This window comes from Xenopus laevis, chromosome 4L (genome assembly GCF_017654675.1).
Source record: "Xenopus laevis strain J_2021 chromosome 4L, Xenopus_laevis_v10.1, whole genome shotgun sequence".
In the NCBI taxonomy this organism is placed as follows: Eukaryota; Metazoa; Chordata; class Amphibia; order Anura; family Pipidae; genus Xenopus; species Xenopus laevis.
The window spans coordinates 43,647,862-43,668,860 of record NC_054377.1 but is presented as its reverse complement, the minus strand read 5'-3'; the positions used below and the strand labels follow the sequence as shown (position 1 = coordinate 43,668,860).

Sequence of the window (20,999 nt, the reverse complement as noted above, 5' to 3'; positions counted from 1 at the left end):
AAGTACACATTCTACAGAATCTAAAATGGGTACCCATGCCTTATTGCTCCAAACTACTGAGTCGCAAGGCTTTCCCAAAGTTGTCGGTTTTGGTGAAATATCTGAAAACTGCCTCAATGCTTCAACTATCCAGCATCATATCACCCATGTATCATTACGTATCACAAAAAAGCACCCAAATTGTGATTGCCAGGGTTCCTCCAAACAGTTTGGTGCCCACTGTGCATAGGTTTACCAAAGTATATGGCATTTAGAGGCCCCAAAATGAAGTTAGCACATACAAATTGTCCTGTGGGTAACGTCAGCTAATGAAAAATCAGCACATTGTCTGCATTTTTGTGGGGTAAAAACACAGAAATATATGTTTACCCCCCAAACCCATACATTTTTGGAAAGTACACATTCTACAGAATCTAAAATGGGTACCCATGCCTTTCTGCTCCAAACTACTGAGTCGCAAGGCTTTGCCAAATTTGGCGGTTTTGGTGAAATATCTGAAAATTGCCTCAAAGCTTCAACTTTCCAGCAACGTATTGTCCATGTATCATTACCAGCATAAAGCATCCTAAATATAAACATAGGGGTCTACTAAATAGTTTGATGCCCAATGTGCATAGATATACCAAACTATGTGGCGCACAGAGACCCCCAAATGACAATATGTATAGACATTTTCACGGCTGACGCGCTGGCTGCTGCAACATAACCACCCGGTGTGTGTATTATGCGACATTAGACCACCTAACAGTACAGAGACCCCAGAAATCCATATATTTTCAGAAAGTACACATTCTGACGAATCCAATATGGGTAAATAAGTGTTTCTACTACAAACTGCCAAACTGCAAAGCAATGCTGAACATAACGTTTTTTATCAAATTTCTGAAAATCGTCACAAAGCTTGATTTTTACCCCATTATATGCCCCACATTTCGTAACTTATCAGCATAAAACATCCTAAATATGAACGCCAGGGGTCTACTGAACACTTTGATGCCCAATATGCATAGATATACCAAACTATGTGGCGCACAGAGACCCCCAAATGACAATACTGTATATACATTTTCACGGCTGACGCGCTGGCTGCTGCAATATAAGCACCTGGTGTGTGTATTATGCGACATTAGACCCCCCTAACAGTACAGAGACCCCAGAAAACCATATATTTTCAGAAAGTACACATTCTGACGAATCCAATATGGGTAAATAAGTGTTTCTACTACAAACTGCCAAACTGCAAAGCAATGCTGAACATAACGTTTTTTATCAAATTTCTGAAAATCGTCACAAAGCTTTAATTTTACCCCATTATATGCCCCACATTTCGTAACTTATCAGCATAAAACATCCTAAATATGAACGCCAGGGGTCTACTGAACACTTTGATGCCCAATATGCATAGATATACCAAACTATGTGGCGCACAGAGACCCCCAAATGACAATACTGTATATACATTTTCACGGCTGACGCGCTGGCTGCTGCAATATAAGCACCTGGTGTGTGTATTATGCGACATTAGACCCCCCTAACAGTACAGAGACCCCAGAAAACCATATATTTTCAGAAAGTACACATTCTGACGAATCCAATATGGGTAAATAAGTGTTTCTACTACAAACTGCCAAACTGCAAAGCAATGCTGAACATAACGGTTTTTATCAAATTTCTGAAAATCATCACAAAGCTTGAATTTTACCCCATTATATGCTCCACGTTTCGTAACGTATCAGCATAAAACATCCTAAATATGAACGCCAGGGGTCTACTGAACACTTTGATGCCCAATATGCATAGATATACCAAACTATGTGGCGCACAGAGACCCCCAAATGACAATAGTGTATATACATTTTCACGGCTGACGCGCTGGCTGCTGCAATATAAGCACCTGGTGTGTGTATTATGCGACATTAGACCCCCCTAACAGTACAGAGACCCCAGAAAACCATATATTTTCAGAAAGTACACATTCTGACGAATCCAATATGGGTAAATAAGTGTTTCTACTGCAAACTGCCAAACTGCAAAGCAATGCTGAACATAACGGTTTTTATCAAATTTCTGAAAATCGTCACAAAGCTTGAATTTTACCCCATTATATGCCCCACATTTCGTAACTTATCAGCATAAAACATCCTAAATATGAACGCCAGGGGTCTACTGAACACTTTGATGCCCAATATGCATAGATATACCAAACTATGTGGCGCACAGAGACCCCCAAATGACAATACTGTATATACATTTTCACAGCTGACGCGCTGGCTGCTGCAATATAAGCACCTGGTGTGTGTATTATGCGACATTAGACCCCCCTAACAGTACAGAAACCCCAGAAAACCATATATTTTTAGAAAGTACACATTCTGACAAATCCAATATGGGTAAATATGTGTTTCTACTGCATACTGCCAAACTGCAAAGCAATGCTGAACATAACGGTTTTTATCAAATTTCTGAAAATCGTCAGAAAGCTTGAATTTTACCCCATTATATGCCCCACATTTCGTAACGTATCAGCATAAAACATCCTAAATATGAACGCCAGGGGTCTACTGAATACTTTGATGCCCAATATGTATAGATATACCAAACTATGTGGCGCACAGAGACCCCCAAATGAATCTATAGCAGACAAAATTTCCATGGGCAAAACGAAGTAACATAGAACTGAGCCAAATGGTATAAAATCAGTAAAATCCAACAAAACCACAAAAATCAATGGCTTTTTTTTTTTAGCCTAATGTAATTAACGGTCAGAATCAAAGTTTGATTATTTTAGCATAGCTAAATAGGTTTTACAGATAGAAATAAGCGAACAACACCTACGCAAAGCTGAAAATGAAATAAAATGGCTAAACATGCAATAAAATGGCTAAAAATGTACAAATATCACTGAAATTGCAATATAATCACCGAAATAACATACAAAAGGTATTGCGCGGTGCAATTAGCAAATACGCTATTCGCAATGGCAATAAAACAGTTTTTACAGGCAAAAATACAGACGATGCGATAAAAGAAAATAAAAACACACAAAATAGCGTATGTGTGTGTACAACAGGCAAATTGTGTGTTGTATGCGTGTTGTTTGCATGTGCAAGTGTGTGCAAGCATGTGTAAGGGCTGTGAATATATGTGACCCCCCCTGATCCCCCAAAATTGAATGTATGTGTGTGTAAGTGTGAATATAAGTGGGAATGTAAGTGTATTAGTACAATAGGTGTGTGTGGGTGTGTGTTTGTGTGTATGTGTGTGTGGGGGGGGGCACTAACCTGGGGTGGCAGGCTGTAGGTTGTCCAGGAGGGCTGCATGATGAGCTGGAATCGTCTTCATTGCTGGATCTGGTGAGTGGGCGGTGCTGTAGGGCTAGGAAGCACAGGCAGCAGCAGGGCACCTAGATTTCATTGTGCCTGCTGCTGCCTTGGGGCCCCTGGGCGATCGCGCCTCAGGGGCCACTCGTTCCCCGCTTCTGCTCGTTGCCTAGGGGCTGGGGGACGAGTATGAACGGAGCGAGCGGCTTTTTTAGCCGCTCCTCCGTTCAAAAAAAGCAGGCAGCAGGCAAACAGCAGCAGAGCACGTTTATTTTGCGTGCCTGCTGCTGCATTGGGGCCCCTGGGCGATCGCGACCCAGGGGCCCATTTTCCCTACGTAGGCTCGTTGCCTAGGGGAAGGGTAAGCTGGCAGGGACACTAAGAACGGAGCGAGCGGCTTGTAAAGCCGCTCCTCCGTTCTGAAAGTGCAGGCAGCAGCAGGGCACATATGCTGCACGTGCCTGCTGCTGCCTTGGGGCCCCTGGGCGATCGCGACCCAGGGGCCACTTGTTCCCCGCCTAGGCTCGTTGCCTAGGGGCTGGGGAACAAGCAGGAACGGAGCGAGCGGCTTTACAAACCGCTCCTCCGTTCCCAAATCTGCAAATGCTGCAGAACGTAGAATCTACGTTCTGTGGCATTTCAAGTTACTTTGCTACAGAACGTAGATTCTACGTTCTGTGGCATTTAAAGGGTTAAATCATAATCACTACACAAACTACCCAAATGACCCTGATCAAAAGTTTACATACCCCAGTTCTTAATACCGTGTATTGCCCCCTTTAACATCAATGACAGCTTAAAGTCTTTTGTGGTAGTTGTGGATGAGGCTCTTTATCTTCGGTAAAGCTGCCCATTCTTCCTGGCAAAAAACCTCCAGTTCCTGCATGAACTGCACGTTTGAGGTCTCCCCAGAGTGGCTCAATGATATTGAAGTCAGGAGACTGAGATGGCCACTCTAGAACCTTCACTTTATTTTGATGTAGCCAATGACATGTCGTCTTGGCCTTGTGTTTTGGATCATTGTCATGTTGGAATGTCCAAGTACGTCCCATGCGCAGCTTCCGGGCTGATGAGTGCAAATTTTCCTCCAGTATTTTTTGATAACTTACTGCATTCATTTTGCCATCAATTCTGACCAAATTTCCTGTGCCTTTGTAGCTCACACACAGGGCCGCCATCAGGGGGGGACAGGGGGGACAAGCGTACCGGGCCCGGGCATGAAGGGGGGCCCGGCAGCGCTGCATTTTTTTGAAGATCCGGGCCCCCCTTACGAGCGCCCGAGCCGTACGTCTTGCCTCTTCAGTGCCGAATGCGGAAGTGCCGAAAAGCCGAAGCCGATGCGACGAAAAGACCCGAAGTCACGGAAAAAGCCGAAGTCACGAAGCGCCGAAAAGACCCGAAGTCACGAAAACAGCCGAAGCCGAAGTCCTGAAGCAGCGCAAAGACCCGAAGTCACGAAAACAGCCGAAGCCGAAGTCCTGAAGCGGTGAAAAGACCCGAAGTCACGAAAGGAGGCGAAGTTGAAGTACTGAAGCCATGAGTTCAATTCTACTGAACACCAGTTTGTGTTTTTTTTTTTTTTTAATCCCCTGGCCACCAATGTATTATTTTAATATTCTATAGGCCCCTGCCACCAATCTTTTTTTTAAAACTTTTGTTTTTGGGGCCCCAATTTTTTTTTTAACTCGTAAGGGGCCCCTGGCCACTTTTTTTTTTTTTTGGGTTTTTTTTTAAAAAAAAAATTAATTTTCTTTTTGGTGGCCCCAAATTTTTTTAACTTGTAAGGGGGCCCCTGCCACCATTTTTTTTTTTTTCAAAAAAATTTTTTTTTCTCCAAATTTTTTTTTTGGGGCCCCAATTTGTTTTTAACTTATAAGGGGGCCCCTGCCGCCAATGTTTTTTTTTTTTTCAAAAAAAAATTAATTTTTTTTCAAATTTTTTTTTGGGGCCCCAATTTGTTTTTAACTTATAAGGGGGCCCCTGCCGCCAATGTTTTTTTTTTTTTCAAAAAAAAATTAATTTTTTTTCAAATTTTTTTTGGGGCCCCAATTTGTTTTTAACTTAGAAGGGGGCCCCTGCCACCAATGTTTGTTTATTTTTTAGTTTTTTTTACATTTTTTTTTGTTGGGGCCCCAAGTTTTTTTTAACAGGGGGCCCCTGCCACCAATGTTTTTAAAAAAAAAAAAAATTTAATTTTTTTTTTTTTGGGGCCCCAATTTTTTTTATAAGGGGGCCCTGACCATCAATAGCTTTTTACAACTTGTGTGGGGGGGGGTTACTTTTTAGCGCTGATGTCTGTGTGGTCTTTTAACTGCGATGTGGGCGGGATATGGGGCGGAGCTTGGTCGTCAGTGTGGGCGGGGCCCAGGGGGCCCCAAAAATTTTGTTGTACGGGGCCCCGTGATTTCTAATGGCGGCCCTGCTCACACATCCCCAAAACATCAGCGATCCACCACCATGTTTCACAGTAGGAATGGTGTACCTTTCATCATAGACCTTGTTGACTCCTCTCCAAATGTAGCGTTTATGGTTGTGGCCAAAAAGTTCAATTTTAGTCTCATCACTCCAAACGACTTTGTGCAAGAAGGTTTGAGGCTTGTGTCTGTGCTGTTTGACATAGTGTAAGCGGGATACTTTGTGGCATTTGCGTAGTAATGGCTTTCTTCTGGCAACTCGATTTTGAAGCCCATCTTTCTTCAAGTGCCTCCTTATTGTGCATCTTGAAGCAGCCACACCACATCTTTTCAGAGTCCTGTATTTCACCTGAAGTTATTTGTGGGTTTTTCCTTGCATCCCGTACAATGTATCTGGCAGTTGTGGCTGAAATTTTAGTTTGTCTACCTGACCTGTGGTTTGGTTTCAACAGAACCCCTCATTTTCCACTTCTTAATTAGAGTTTGAACACTGCTGATTGGCATTCTCAATTCCTTTGATATTTTCTTATATCCCTTTCCTGTTTTATAGAGTTCAACTACCCTTTCCCGCAGATTCTTTGACAATTCTTTTGCTTTCCCCATGACTTAGAATCCAAAAAACATCAGTGTAGCACTGGATGAAAGATGCAAGGGTTTGTCAGGAGTCCAGAATGTCATTGACCTTTTATACACACCCACTAATTACATGCAAACAGATCACAGGTGAAGATGGTTACCTTTATTAGCCATTCTAACCCTTTTGTGTCAAGTTGTGTGCATGTTATCAGGCCAAATCACCAGGGTATGTAAACTTTTGATCAGGGTCATTTGGATAGTTTGTGTAGTGATTATGATTTAAAAAGAGTAAACACAGTTGTTTGACAATAAATGGCTTCAGCAAACCACTAACCATGAGTGGAAGAAAAGTGGAGAGAGAGAGAGATAGAGAGATATATAGATATATATAGATATAGACAAAACAAGAGTCCTCTGCACTCAACCCATTATCAATATATTTAAGACAGAGACATTTTGTGCATACTGCTTCTAAAAAATGCCTTACCCTTTAAACAAAACAGGGATTGTTTGTCCATATATTGCAATATATTTAAGCTGGCCAACTACGTCAAAGTCATCCCATATCTGGCCAGTCCTATGCTAAATTTTATCTGATTCATTAAGAATTCTATTGCTTCATTATACATTTTACAAAGGGACTAAGTTTTACCTGCAACTTACTAGCTGCTTTCAAAGTAAAACTCCCAAACTTGACTGCCCTTTTATTAGACACCAGTGGGATCACCTGACTATAGTTGGGAAGGGTGGGAGCTACAACATGGAGCTGGTCACTGCTCCTGTATAACTATAACAAACAAGGGAAAGTTGTTCTCACGTACAAGAGGGGGGTTGTGGGTGCACTCCTAAGGCCATATAAAAAATATTTAAATACAATAATCCCCTGTCTAAAAAGAGAAAAACAGGGTTTTTTGTTACAAAGTTATGATCATAAAATTGGTAAGCCGCCATACCACGTCAAGGTAAACCCCATACGGCGGTCTCTAACCTGTTTACCTGTGATCAAAATTTAAAACCTTGGTTTCAATCTGGACTAGATCCTCCCCCACCACCTGCATATGCGGCTTTTGATGGGGAGACTGCCCAGACCAACGCCCATTTAAAAAAAAAATGTGATTGTGAAGAGACTATAATGAAGGAAAAGTAAAGTTGTATATATAAGTGCACACTTGTATGTGTGTGAGTATAAGTATAAGTACAGGTGTGAGTATAGATTTAGAGGGAGATGAAAAAGGAAAAGCTAAATGTGGAGTGTGATAGGTGTAATGTGTGTGGGTCTGTGCAAGTGTTACCTAGTGATAAGTGCAGCAAATATAATGAGTGTCTCACAGGCGTTGGTAATAAAAAGGCCAAAGCCTCCCCAGCCGCTAGCATTTGTGGCTTTTAAGGGAGAAAAATTGCCCAAACCAAGGATTAATCAAAAAAACCCTGTTTTTCTCTTTTTAGACAGGGGATTATTGTATTTAAATATTTTTTATATGGCCTTAGGAGTGCACCCACAACCCCCCTCTTGTACCTAAAGTTGTGCTCACCACTAATTTTTAAAACCATTAGGCGGGGGTGCAATGAGGCTGCGACCACAAAATACATATAGACAAATACAAGAGTCCTCTGCACTCAACCCATTATCAATATATTTAAGAGAGAGACATTTTGCAATGAGGCTGTGACCACAACTGTGTATATATATATATATATATATATTGAATAAAGTACCCCTCTTGTAAAATATAAAGATATTGTAAGTTACAGAGGAATTCCAGGTCATGAAACTCTGAGGTGACTTCTAATATCCTCATATTTTGCAAAAGGAGGTATGTTATTTACTATAATGCAAAAGATATATATAGTATCTTGGAATAAATAATTCCCGAACCAGCACTCGCTTTGTGATGTGGTGTTTTTCAAGGTCCTAATAAGGACTGAAATGTCAGAGTTCTGTATTATGTGTGTATAATAAAAAGCACCACATCACAAAGGAAGTGCTGGTCCAGGAATTATTTATTCCAAGATACAATTATATGTCAAAGATAGATTGGAGTGCTCACTGTGGGTTGCTAACTTTGTATAGAAAAAAACAAGTCATAAAAAGTAGAAATAACAATATATTTGTAGCCTTATAGAGCATTTGTTGTTTAACCGGGGGTCAGATACCCCCAATTGAAAGTTGGAAAGAGGCAGAAGAAGAAGGCAAGTAATGAAGTAAAATGAAGACAAATTGAAAAGTTGCTTAGAAGTAGCCATTCTAAAACATACTGAAAGTTAACTTGAAGGTGAGGCGCCTGTTTATACATATACATACAGTTTATATGTCCTTTTCTATTGTAATGTGTGAACAGCTAAAACTGCTTGATCTTCAAGACAAAATTGCCTTAAAGTCCCAGTTTACATCGCCCTTAATTATGGCTCAACAAGTTACTCTGTCCTTTTCTTTTTCCTCTAGTGATAAATTGTTTCCTGCTTTGGGCTTTGGTGCACAACTTCCACCTGACTGGAAGGTAACAAAAATGATATATAAGATATAAACGAAAGCTACAACATTGTGTGTTTCTCAGAGGCCTTACCTGGTAGTGCCGGGCCCCCCTCAAAAAAACTACTGAGGGGGCCTGAAGCAAACAGTCCTCTCCCCCTGGTTCCCCCTCCCGATCTGCTCATGCCGCACCTCCTGGTCCGGCACTGCAAAGCTATTTTAAAGGTAAAGGTCGGGGTGGGGGTCTATGATGCAGCAGACTCCACGGACCAGGACCCCCCACAGCCGCCCTGTCTAGGTAATTACGCCAGTGGTGTTTCTCACTGTGTGCATAATGATATATATAAAATATAAAGGGTTATGTGGTAACATCAGCTGAATTTCCACTGACCTAGTAACCCATAACAAATAATCTGACATGTTTTCACTGAACTGCTAACAAGGAAGGACAAATTCACTGGGGATGGGGGTGCCAGTATCTTGGGCACCCCCATGTGAATTCAGTCTGCTTGATGATGCTACTGGCTTATTGTGTTATGTATGGGGCCAAAGCAGCAGCATCATCCTCAGCCAATAATGGACCATAGCTCAGCCTTATATGGATTAGGCTGCCTGGAAAATTCTTTTGGTAGAGGTCATCATTGGGTCATGGTTGGACCTCTCCAGGCACTGTGGAGTGCGGTGGCCCCTTTGTAAAATCAAGGGCCCCAGAGCTAATGCAGCACCACAGAGAGCAGTCCTGGCTCAGCAAGCCCAATGGTTTTTTTTATGTGTCCTGTTGGCCCAGTACAACTCAGCCCTTTTTTCCAAGAGAGACCACATATATAGCCAGCTGTAGACTTTAGTGGAATATTGACTGACTATTGCACTTTTTGCACTTTATAATAGTAATGGCTATATTATAAAATATTATTTTAGTAATATTCAAGTGATATAGAACATTTGCAGAGGCTGGGGCCACATTCAGTTGAAAAAGTTATGTAAACTAAGATAGAGAGAGCCACATGAAGCCCCCAAAACACTTGCTTGATATGGCTGTTAGCATGAAACCAATTAGCATGCAGCCTTCTAAAAAAGATCCTGAGCAGGTTATAAGAGATGTGAGGAATGTTTCTCAACAGTGGCTGCAGTAATGACACCGCTGGTAGCTTCATACTGATTGGCACCTTCTATAAGTATCTCAGTTCAGCAGGCCTGCTGGGCATATAAGGATGACAGTAACTTTTCTGGTGTCTGGATGGTACAACGTAGAGACTAAGCAGTAGGTTACGGTCATTGATTAAAGGCAGGTAGGGTTTTCAGACAAGTTTCTAAACACACATTAACTTCCCATAATCACAGAAGAAACAATAATCAGTTGTGGGACTTTCCAAAACAATAGTAACTTATGTGGTTTTGTAATTACAGTGGTTAAACCAAGCATTTTTTATATTAATATCATAAAAACAACAGCTTTCCTGAGTTACACAGTGATTGTGGATATTATTTTCATTTCAGCATTTCTTTTCCAGGTGTCTCATGAATTTGCCATTAACTTTAATCCTACAAGTCCTTTCTGTTCAGGTTGGTTTACAGTCGCCTTTTTTTTCTTTTCTTTTTTTATAGCATTTTTTTTTTGAGTATTGTCAGGTTACATGGTAAATGATTACAATTATGTCTTAATTCACCTTAATACATTTATTGCATGAAATGTTTTACTGCACATTTTAATTTCAATTACATTGTATTATATAAAGTAATATAAAGTTTTTTTGAGTATTGTCAGGTTACATGGTAAATGATTACAATTATGTCTTAATTCACCTTAATACATTTATTGCATGAAATGTTTTACTGCACATTTTAATTTCAATTACATTGTATTATATAAAGTCATGTACAGTAATCCAAGTTTTATACTCTTTTTTTTTTTTTTTTCCTATTAACTTTTTTGTAAAATTTTGGTTTTTCCAGATTGGTAACCAGCCTTATCTGGTTGCTCATTATGTCATAATATAACCAAGTTATATCTGCATTATGGGTATATAAGTATTTTTGGGAAGTAAACAAACCATAACAGATTATAACAACAAATAATTTAATATTATATGATATAGATTGCTGGCTAAGGCATCAAGTGTTGCAGGGTATATGTGGTTTACAGTATATCAGTCGTAAGTGGGGTTAATACCTTTATAATGACAAAGTCGTGTGGTTAAATCCTTGAGGGGATTGGTATTTGATCCATGGGTCACACACGTTATAAGTACAAAGTATCCACGGCACACAGCTTAGTGTAAGCAAGGATCTCCTTGCACGTTTATTGCGGTAGTGAGCAACGTTTCGGGGTCACACCCCTTTGTCAAGCCTGCGGCCATTAGTGCAATCAAACATAAATAGTCATACAATTACAATGATTAGTGCAACAATTAGTGTATAAAATACAATGATTGGTGTAATAAATACATAAAATTTTCATAGAGTTCAATATAAAATTTACATAGAAAATATTGCACAAGGTGAAACCATTCCTAATAAACCAAAGTCCAAAAAATCCTGAAAAGAAGTGAAAAATCCTGAAAAAAAGTGAAAAAATTTTTTAAAAAAATTGAAAAACTTGAAAATGAAAAATAGGAAAATGTCCTACATTGATAATAATTATTAAAAAATCCATGAATCTTACCCTACATGATGAAAAGCGCGGTGTTCATTACCTTTCCCTGTATTATATGGGAGGAAATTATCTGTAAAAGGGGGAAAATAGCAAGATTAGTTATAAAAAGCAGGCAAGATTATATTCTTCATTTAACCCTTTAGGCTGTCTAGACTGCAAGAGCCAAATCCAGTAACACTCTCTTTGATGTAACAACTTCTTAATATCCTGTCCCTGCTTATTCTCCACTCTCTCCAGTATTTGCCAACGCAATTGCGCCACCCTGTGTCCATGAGCTGAAAAGTGTCTTGCCAGCAACATTTCTTTCTTCTCTTTTTTATCTTTTTTATCACTTCTCTCACCTTCCTTTTTAGCTAATTCAGTCACATTGCTTATAGGTTTAAAATTTCTTATTAGTGACTTGTGCTCGTTTAGACGAATTTTAATCGGTCTAGTGGTTTGGCCTACATAGGCCAAGCCACATGGGCATTTCAAGCAGTATATGACGTTAGAGGAGTCACAAGTAAAGAAACCTTTTGTCTTATGTTTAGACCCTAGTGAAGGATGTGTTACTACATCACCTGGAATAATGCCATTGCAATGGCCACAATTACGACAGGGAAAGGTACCTTTAGATTTCACAGACTGATACTTATCCCTTTCAAATTTTGGTTTAGGTTTAATTAAATCACCTATACTTCTTCCTCTTTTATACGAAAAGAGGGGTGGTGACTGAAAAAGGTGTCCGAATTTCGGGTCAGCCTTCAAGATACCCAATATTTGAGAATGATCTTTCTGCATAATCTGGAATTAGAATCGTATGTGGAAATAAAGGGAATACGAGTTAATGTAGATTGATTCATAGTTTTACGTTTAAGGGTCTCTTCTCTAGGAATAACCTTAACCTCCTCCCTTACTGCACATAAATCACAAACTATGAATCAATCTACATTAACTCGTATTCCCTTTATTTCCACATACGATTCTAATTCCAGATTATGCAGAAAGATCATTCTCAAATATTGGGGTATCTTGAAGGCTGACCCGAAATTCGGACACCTTTTTCAGTCACCACCCCTCTTTTCGTATAAAAGAGGAAGAAGTATAGGTGATTTAATTAAACCTAAACCAAAATTTGAAAGGGATAAGTATCAGTCTGTGAAATCTAAAGGTACCTTTCCCTGTCGTAATTGTGGCCATTGCAATGGCATTATTCCAGGTGATGTAGTAACACATCCTTCACTAGGGTCTAAACATAAGACAAAAGGTTTCTTTACTTGTGACTCCTCTAACGTCATATACTGCTTGAAATGCCCATGTGGCTTGGCCTATGTAGGCCAAACCACTAGACCGATTAAAATTCGTCTAAACGAGCACAAGTCACTAATAAGAAATTTTAAACCTATAAGCAATGTGACTGAATTAGCTAAAAAGGAAGGTGAGAGAAGTGATAAAAAAGATAAAAAAGAGAAGAAAGAAATGTTGCTGGCAAGACACTTTTCAGCTCATGGACACAGGGTGGCGCAATTGCGTTGGCAAATACTGGAGAGAGTGGAGAATAAGCAGGGACAGGATATTAAGAAGTTGTTACATCAAAGAGAGTGTTACTGGATTTGGCTCTTGCAGTCTAGACAGCCTAAAGGGTTAAATGAAGAATATAATCTTGCCTGCTTTTTATAACTAATCTTGCTATTTTCCCCCTTTTACAGATAATTTCCTCCCATATAATACAGGGAAAGGTAATGAACACCGCGCTTTTCATCATGTAGGGTAAGATTCATGGATTTTTTAATAATTATTATCAATGTAGGACATTTTCCTATTTTTCATTTTCAAGTTTTTCAATTTTTTTAAAAAATTTTTTCACTTTTTTTCAGGATTTTTCACTTCTTTTCAGGATTTTTTGGACTTTGGTTTATTAGGAATGGTTTCACCTTGTGCAATATTTTCTATGTAAATTTTATATTGAACTCTATGAAAATTTTATGTATTTATTACACCAATCATTGTATTTTATACACTAATTGTTGCACCAATCATTGTAATTGTATGACTATTTATGTTTGATTGCACTAATGGCCGCAGGCTTGACAAAGGGGTGTGACCCCGAAACGTTGCTCACTACCGCAATAAACGTGCAAGGAGATCCTTGCTTACACTAAGCTGTGTGCCGTGGATACTTTGTACTTCTAACAGATTGTGAGGTTGCCGAACCTCTACCACAGAGCACCAGATATCTAATTGAATTGTGGTGTGCGAGAGCTGGATATATTTTGTCACACACGTTATAAAACATTTTTTGTTTATTTTGCAGTACACTGGTTAGTTTTTCCAGTGTGACGATTGTGTTAATTCTTGCTTTTAAATTTCCCAATTGTAACGATGGCGATAGCCACGCTTTGGCAATGACTTGTTTTGCTGCTGTGAATATATGAGCTATTAAAGTATGTGCTATTGTTGGAATACCTTCTATTTTGCTTTTAAGCAAAGCTTGTGCTGTATGTTTACGTAAATTTATATTGAGTACTGAGTATATTAGTTGGTATACTCTACCCCAAAATTTCTGTGCTTTTGCATAGGACCACCAGATATGACTCATGGTGCCCATATCAGAGCAGTCTCTAAAGCAATGTGGATTGGTATTGAGATCCCATTGTGCTTTACGGACGGGAACCATATACCATCTACTTAGTACATTGTAGTTGGTTTCCTTGGCGTATATATATTAATAGAGCTATTAGTGGTTCATTCTATTGTTTCTATCCAGTTAGCTTCTTCCATATCTAGTTGGAGTTCCTGTGTCCAATCATGGATATATTTAAGGTATGGTATTGGTTTGGTAGATATACAATAGTTCAATCAATCTCCGAGATGAGGGATATTTTAAACAGTATGTTTCATGTAGTGTGTTGGATCGTGTAAAAAGGTCCTTGTCCAGTGACTTTAGATAGTGACCTATTCGGCAGAATCGAAATCGTTCTGTATCCAGAACCTGGTGTTTTTGGTGAAAGGTATGCCAGTCAGTAAAGTTGCCTTGCATTAGATGATAGATTTTAGTAAATCCATTGTCTATCCATCATTTAAATTGTAATGCAGACATACCTGGTGGAAATTTAGGATTGCAGAAATGTGGAGAAGCTGGGATATGTGGCGATATAATTTTATGTTTATATGTAATCTTGTCCAAGGATTTTAGAGAGAATTGTATTACCGGTGAATTCGTAGCGGGTCGGGAATTTTTGTCCATCAATAAAACATGTTGTAGGCTTAGTGATGAATGAAGTGCATTTTCTATCTCCACCCACACTGGAGGATTTTTCAGTATGTGCCGTTTAGTTAGTTGTGCAAGTACTGTGGCGTGGAAGTAAATGATGTCATTTGGGACGCCCAGTCCTCCTTGTGTTCGATGGCGAAAATACACAATCCGTGGTTTGATTTTACTTACTAATTTGTAAACTTATATAATACAGTACTGTTAGCACTTGGTGTGACCAAAATATCTTGTTGGGGTTCCCCCATTATTTTTCCGGACTTTAATTCAATGTTAGTAGTTACAGCAAATATAGGGGGGTTTTTTTCAAACTGATAAAGGAGCTAGATATAAGAAGAGACAAAGAGAGACAAGTGAAGAACAGGATATAAAAAGCAAGAAAAAACCTGGGGTATCAACAGAGTAACAGCTCCTTTAAATCTAAAGACAACACTCCATGTGTTTGCTTACAGTTTTTTTCAAGACATCTAGATGTTATTTCAAGTTACCTATGACACTATTGATGCTATTTCCATACATTTTAGAGTTGCTCTGGCCAAGCAATGATTGTGATTTTTGAATCAAGAATAGTGGCGGATATAGAAAAAAGCTTCAGTTCTGAAATAGCATAAACTCTAAAACATACCACATTTTTTGACATAAGCTCATCCAGAAATACTTGGATCCCCTCTGCTTTTTAGAGAATCTGTGCACCACTAAAAAGGATCTTCAAGTTCCCCATAATGGGACAATGGAAGGGGTGCATTACACAGAGGCTAAATGATTGTTTCCTTATAATTTATGAAATCAGGTATGTCTGTAAAAAAAACATTTATTTTAAAATCTGGAGGTACACCTTTTTATATAAGCCCCACTGAATGAACTCATGTCCAAAAGGGGGTACGTTTTTCATTTAAAGGGGACCTATAACTTATGGATGTTCAGTATGCTCTTTTTAGAACTTTTGCAGGGATCTCTTTAAAGACCTAATTTCTTTGACTACTTCTATCTGCCACTGAGAACATGCTTCCACCCTCTGTATTGTGAGTGTTTTCTGTGTGTGTGTTATCATTTTAGCCAAATGTTTGTACTGTTTGCTAGGCCTTCAAGAAAGCATCAAAATCAGAATATTTAAAAAAAAAAAAAATCCCACAAATTAACAATTGGGAGAAGAAGTAAAAAATATTTACCACTAAACATCGGCAAAAATAGCTAAGTACACCACCAAAAGCTATTAAAGAGGTGATAGCTAACACTCTATTGCCTTAAAGGAGAAACAAACCCGTACTAGAAAAAAAACCTCCCCCCCTTCCCTGCGTAGACCAACCTCCCCCACAGCCTAACTGCCCCCCAGGCAAATGCCCCTAATTTTTTACTTACCCCTCCATGCAAATCTGGCCTCGGGAGTTCACAGACGCCATCTTCTTTTTTCTATCTTCTTTGGGCTGTGGGAGAGGAGGGAGGTTGGTCTACGCAGGGTAGGGTTTTTTTCTAGTACGGGTTTGTTTCTCCTTTAATGAAAATATATACTGAAACCTCAATGCTGGAGAGATGGCACAGAAATAGAGACTTTTCTACATATATTTTGGCAATGCAATCTCATCCAACAAAGGCAAATGCATAACTAGCCTCATAGATCAGTTATTGCCATCATCTGGAAATGGCAAATATACCACCATAGCAAACCTGAAATGAATACTTAAAATGAAATATTATTACCACTCAAAAAACAAATTACAACAGGATATCACTGATGTCTATGTGTTTAGAGGAAACAGCATGTTGCTGGAGAAGCTAACATGCAAACTTCCTAACTTTTTAATGTTTATGTCTGTGATGGCCTTTTTCCTGTCAAAGTGATATTTTCTCCTAAGTATCAAGCATAGACACTTTCTTCTTTTTCAGGAGTTGAAGGAATTATAGAGGCCTACTCAGCTTGTTTACCTAACATACGGTTTTATGGACCAACAAACTTCTCTCCAATAATCAACCATGTTGCACGATTTGCAGCCCAAGCAACACAGCAAGAATCTGCAGCGGTGAGTAGCAAACACAGCTCTGGTCTGCTTTATTTAAAAGATCATGACTTGATTTATTGTCTGAAGTCTCATAATGTTTTCAATATAGGCTCAGACTATCTCTTCTTTCACTCATGAGTAGGAGGTTCAGCATTAGTAACAAAGGTTTTTCTGTATTTAGCTCTGAAATATTTCTAGCAGTGTAAATAATGTCCACAAAACTCAAGAATGTAGTTAATCAGGGGCGTAACTACAGAGGAAGCAGACCCTGCGCCTGCAGGGGGGCCCAGGAGGTATAAGGGGCCCCATGAGGCGCTAATTAATAAACCATTACAATATATATTGGTAAAACAGGGCAACCTCTCAATATGTTGTGGGCCCTAAAATTAATTTGCTGTGGGGCCCAGTAACATCTAGTTACGACACTGTAGTTAATTCAACACACACCGGCCATTCAACAGTAAGCTGCACTGGTGGTGCAGGATGTCCATTTGGCCGACCTCTACGTCCCTGAAGTATTGAAGAGGTTTTTTTTAACTGAGACACACACGCACTTATATGCAGTTGTGGAGCTTACCCCATTTATTCAACCACCAAAAGCTCCCCAGCTGCATATAAGTGCATGTGTGCGGCTCCATTAAAAACTCCATTAAAGAGCCAGTCAGTTGCTTGGTTTATTGGAGCAGACCATAATGTCATGTCCTCTAATGATGTGAATGGAGTTGTCATGAAGTTTAACATGTCCAAAGGCAGCCAAACACACCAAGAAATGATCATATAATTGTAATAAAACTGACAATGTTATACAGAACTATGATTGTAGGTGAAATCCTACAGCAGACCAGCCATTCATGAAACGACTCCAGTAGGGAACAACTCGGGAACATCATACTTTGCCATGTTGTTTATTTCATTTGGGTCAACTGATTATGTACAAACAGTCAAATGGTTGGTTTGGTTTAGATAAATGAGACAAATCAACCATAGACATCCAGGTATGGGATCCATTATCAGGAAACCCGTTATCCAGAAATCTCTGAATTACAGGAAGGCCATCTCCCATAGACTCCTTTTTAAGCCAATAATTCTAATTTTTAAAAATGATTTCCTTTTTCGCTGTAATAATAAAACAGTAGTACCTTGTACTTTATCCCAACTAAGCTGTAAGTAATCTTTACTGGAAGCAAAACAATCTTACTGGTTTTAATTAATGTTTCAACGATTTTTTTTGGAGACTGGGAGCCATTTATCAAAGTCCGAATTTATCTCAATATTTTCTGAAAAAAACTCAGACCAAATACGCACAGGTTTTTTTTTTTACCATTATTTATTAATTTTGTTTGCAGGAAAAGAAACGTGAAAAAATTGTGAAAAATACGAATCGTACAAATTTTTCTGATTTTCCACCTTAAAATCCAGATTTTTGCCTGAAAACCCTGAAATCTTCAGATTATTGCATGAAACCCAGCGCAGATCAAAAAGATGTGCACATGCTTACCTAAACATTTAATTGATGTGTTGTTCACTTAGGGACAGATAGATTACGCAGCCAATCACATGCAAGCATTCTGCACAGATGTTGCTGAAATATTAGCTAATAGGATACCTGTAACTGTTACCATAACACTATGCTTATTTTATTCCACATTTGTGAGAAAAACCAAGCTCATCTGAATCCTGTATTCTTTTGCAGCAATATTTTATCCTCCTCATTATAACAGATGGTGTCATAAGTGACATGGATGAAACCCGACATGCTATTGTCCAAGCCTCCAAGCTGCCCATGTCCATTATTATCATTGGGGTAGGAAACGCAGACTTTTCTGCCATGGAGTTCTTAGATGGAGACAACCGAGTTCTGAGATCCAACACCGGCGAAGAGGCATCACGTGATATTGTACAGTTTGTGCCATTCCGGGAATTTCGCAATGTAAGTAAAGGACTTCTAAAGTAATAATATATCATTTTGCTAAAATATTGCTAAAATGCCCTTTTTACCAGGGACAGACTGTGTACTGGTGTCCTTTTCCTGCACTATTATTTACACCAGACTGAACATAAGAACCAGTCCTGTCCTGCCCTCTGGGATATTTTAGTAAATTTTCACTATTATCTAACAAAGCAGTATTGGCATGACATAGTATTCTGACTCATACAAAAAGAACAATACAGAGAGATGTACTAAAATAACAGAACTATTAGAACATTGTGGGGGTGATCTTTTTATGTAGCTTGTTCTTGCCTCTTTAGTCATTATTCCCTACATTTTTCATTTTTAGCAAACACACAAATATTAAAGGACCAGTAACATCAATTTCTTTGTAAAACAATTGTTAGTATACAACGAAAAAAAAACCACAAGGACAAATTAAACGTTGAAATAACTGTCTTTATTAAGAAATAACTTACCGAAACTCCGCTTGCACTCCTCTTCAGAAAAGGCGATCCATCCTGCAGCACTCTATTTCTCCTCCTTGCCTTCCTTATAGGAGATAGCTGGGGAGGAGAAAGCGAGCGCCACATGATGGATCGTCGCCCTGTCGCCTATCTGAAGAGGAGCGCAAGCGGAGTTTCGGTACGTTATTTCTTTTGTCTTTTGTCATTTCTTTTGTCTTTGTGGTTTTTTCGTTGTATAATAACGAATTAAAAAAAATTTGATGTCGCTGGTTCTTTAATGCAACTTAAAGGGGTTGTTCACCTTCAAACCCGTTTTTGTAATATTGAAGTGTAAAGTGTCATTTTTCACCTTCTAAAGCAGCTCTGGGAGGGGGGGTCGCCGACCCTGTTAACGGTTATAAATTGATACATTAAATTGATACATTTCTTATCTGTGTCCCTGCTGAGCAGAATTTCTGGGTTTCATTAAAGGCAGCTGTTAGAATTGATACAATAGTTGCTAATACTCCAGAGATGCTGCTGAGAAATGTATCAACTAAATGTTGGAAAATTGTAGCTGTTTGTCTGCACCTGAATTACTGAGCTGCCAGACTGAAACACCAGAGACAGGAACATTCAACTTTAAACTTAGATTTTGCAAAAAAATTTTTAAAATAAATAATGGAAAGTAATTGCAAAAAAGTTTTTATTTCTGGGGAACAATCTGAAAACAACTGAGTTGTTTGGAAGGTGAACCACCCCTTTAAGGTTTTGTTTTCCACCATCTTCCCACAAACCAAATTAAAAGTAGTTTTTCATTTACTTTGCTTAGGCACTTTGAAATGAACAAGGATTTTGCAATTCTGTATCTTAATTCCATGATCATGAAATGATGTAATACTCTTTTTTTCTGTATCTTTCAGGCACCCAAGGAAACTCTGGCTAAAGCGGTTCTAGCAGAACTTCCACAGCAAGTGGTAGACTATTTCAAGAACCATAATCTGCCTCCAATTAAGTCTGACAGTGTATAGCTATGACTTAAAACTGCCCACAAGCAATGAGATCTGTGTACATTATTTGTATTTACCCACCCTGACAATATGTAGAAGTACCTCATTGCTTGCCACATTGTGAGGGCATCATCCTCAGATTGGAAATCTGCAAGTGTGTTTGCCAGTTTTGTATGGGGGGGGGGTTGGAAGGATATTATCCTATTTTATTGTCAGTTGTTGAGTTAACAAGGAGGTTCAATGCAAAATCATTAAGAGCCACAGTTGTATGTATTTTTTACTTAAAATTATGGTGTTCATTTAGTTAATTAGTTATTTGCCTGGTTTTCAAAGCACCTGGACCCCACCTTTCCCTCACCCCACAGCCATATTTTTCCTCAATAACAATTTCCATCAAGAAAAACAAAGGCCTTCTTATCTATATTATTAGATATTACTAATGTTGTATTTTCCCTAAAAACGTGATACCTTAGAAATAATAACACCAAACCAACAGTACCGACCAGAGTTTGCCATGGAGGGCTCAGGGATTAGCAATGGTCACAGGTTATGTTAACAATGTTAAATGTTTTAAATATATTTTAAAAATAAAATACATATCATTTTACAGTGCCATTAGCTGTTCAATGGGAAATTAGACTTAAAGGGGCAAATTCACTAAGAGCCGAAAATGCACTAGAGACGGCTTCGCATCACTTCACCACACTTCGCCAGGTGTAGTTTCGCCAGGGCTGCTCAAATTCACTAAAATCCGAATTTGCGCCCAGGGAGGTGAAAGGTAGCGAAGCCTAATTTGCATATGGCGCCAAGTTAAAATACAATGGACGTATATGCAGCATTAACTACACAAACCTAGAAAACATTCATTAAATAAAATAGAAGTCTTATATTGCCCTACACATATGCCCACTATATAGTTTAGGTGCCATATGT

At 38.9% G+C, this 20,999-nt stretch overlaps 1 protein-coding gene across 1 annotated transcript in view; it reads left to right on the top strand.

The window, feature by feature from the left end:
- Positions 1-20,999, top strand: part of LOC108713497 (copine-2-like) — a 95,602-nt gene extending 74,603 nt beyond the window's left edge. The window contains exons 12-16 of the mRNA XM_018257063.2: positions 8,754-8,808; positions 10,292-10,343; positions 16,568-16,701; positions 18,374-18,610; positions 19,980-20,999. Coding sequence (XP_018112552.2) covers positions 8,754-8,808; positions 10,292-10,343; positions 16,568-16,701; positions 18,374-18,610; positions 19,980-20,087 — 586 coding nt within the window. The 3' untranslated portion in view covers positions 20,088-20,999. The remainder of the gene's footprint in view (positions 1-8,753; positions 8,809-10,291; positions 10,344-16,567; positions 16,702-18,373; positions 18,611-19,979) is intronic.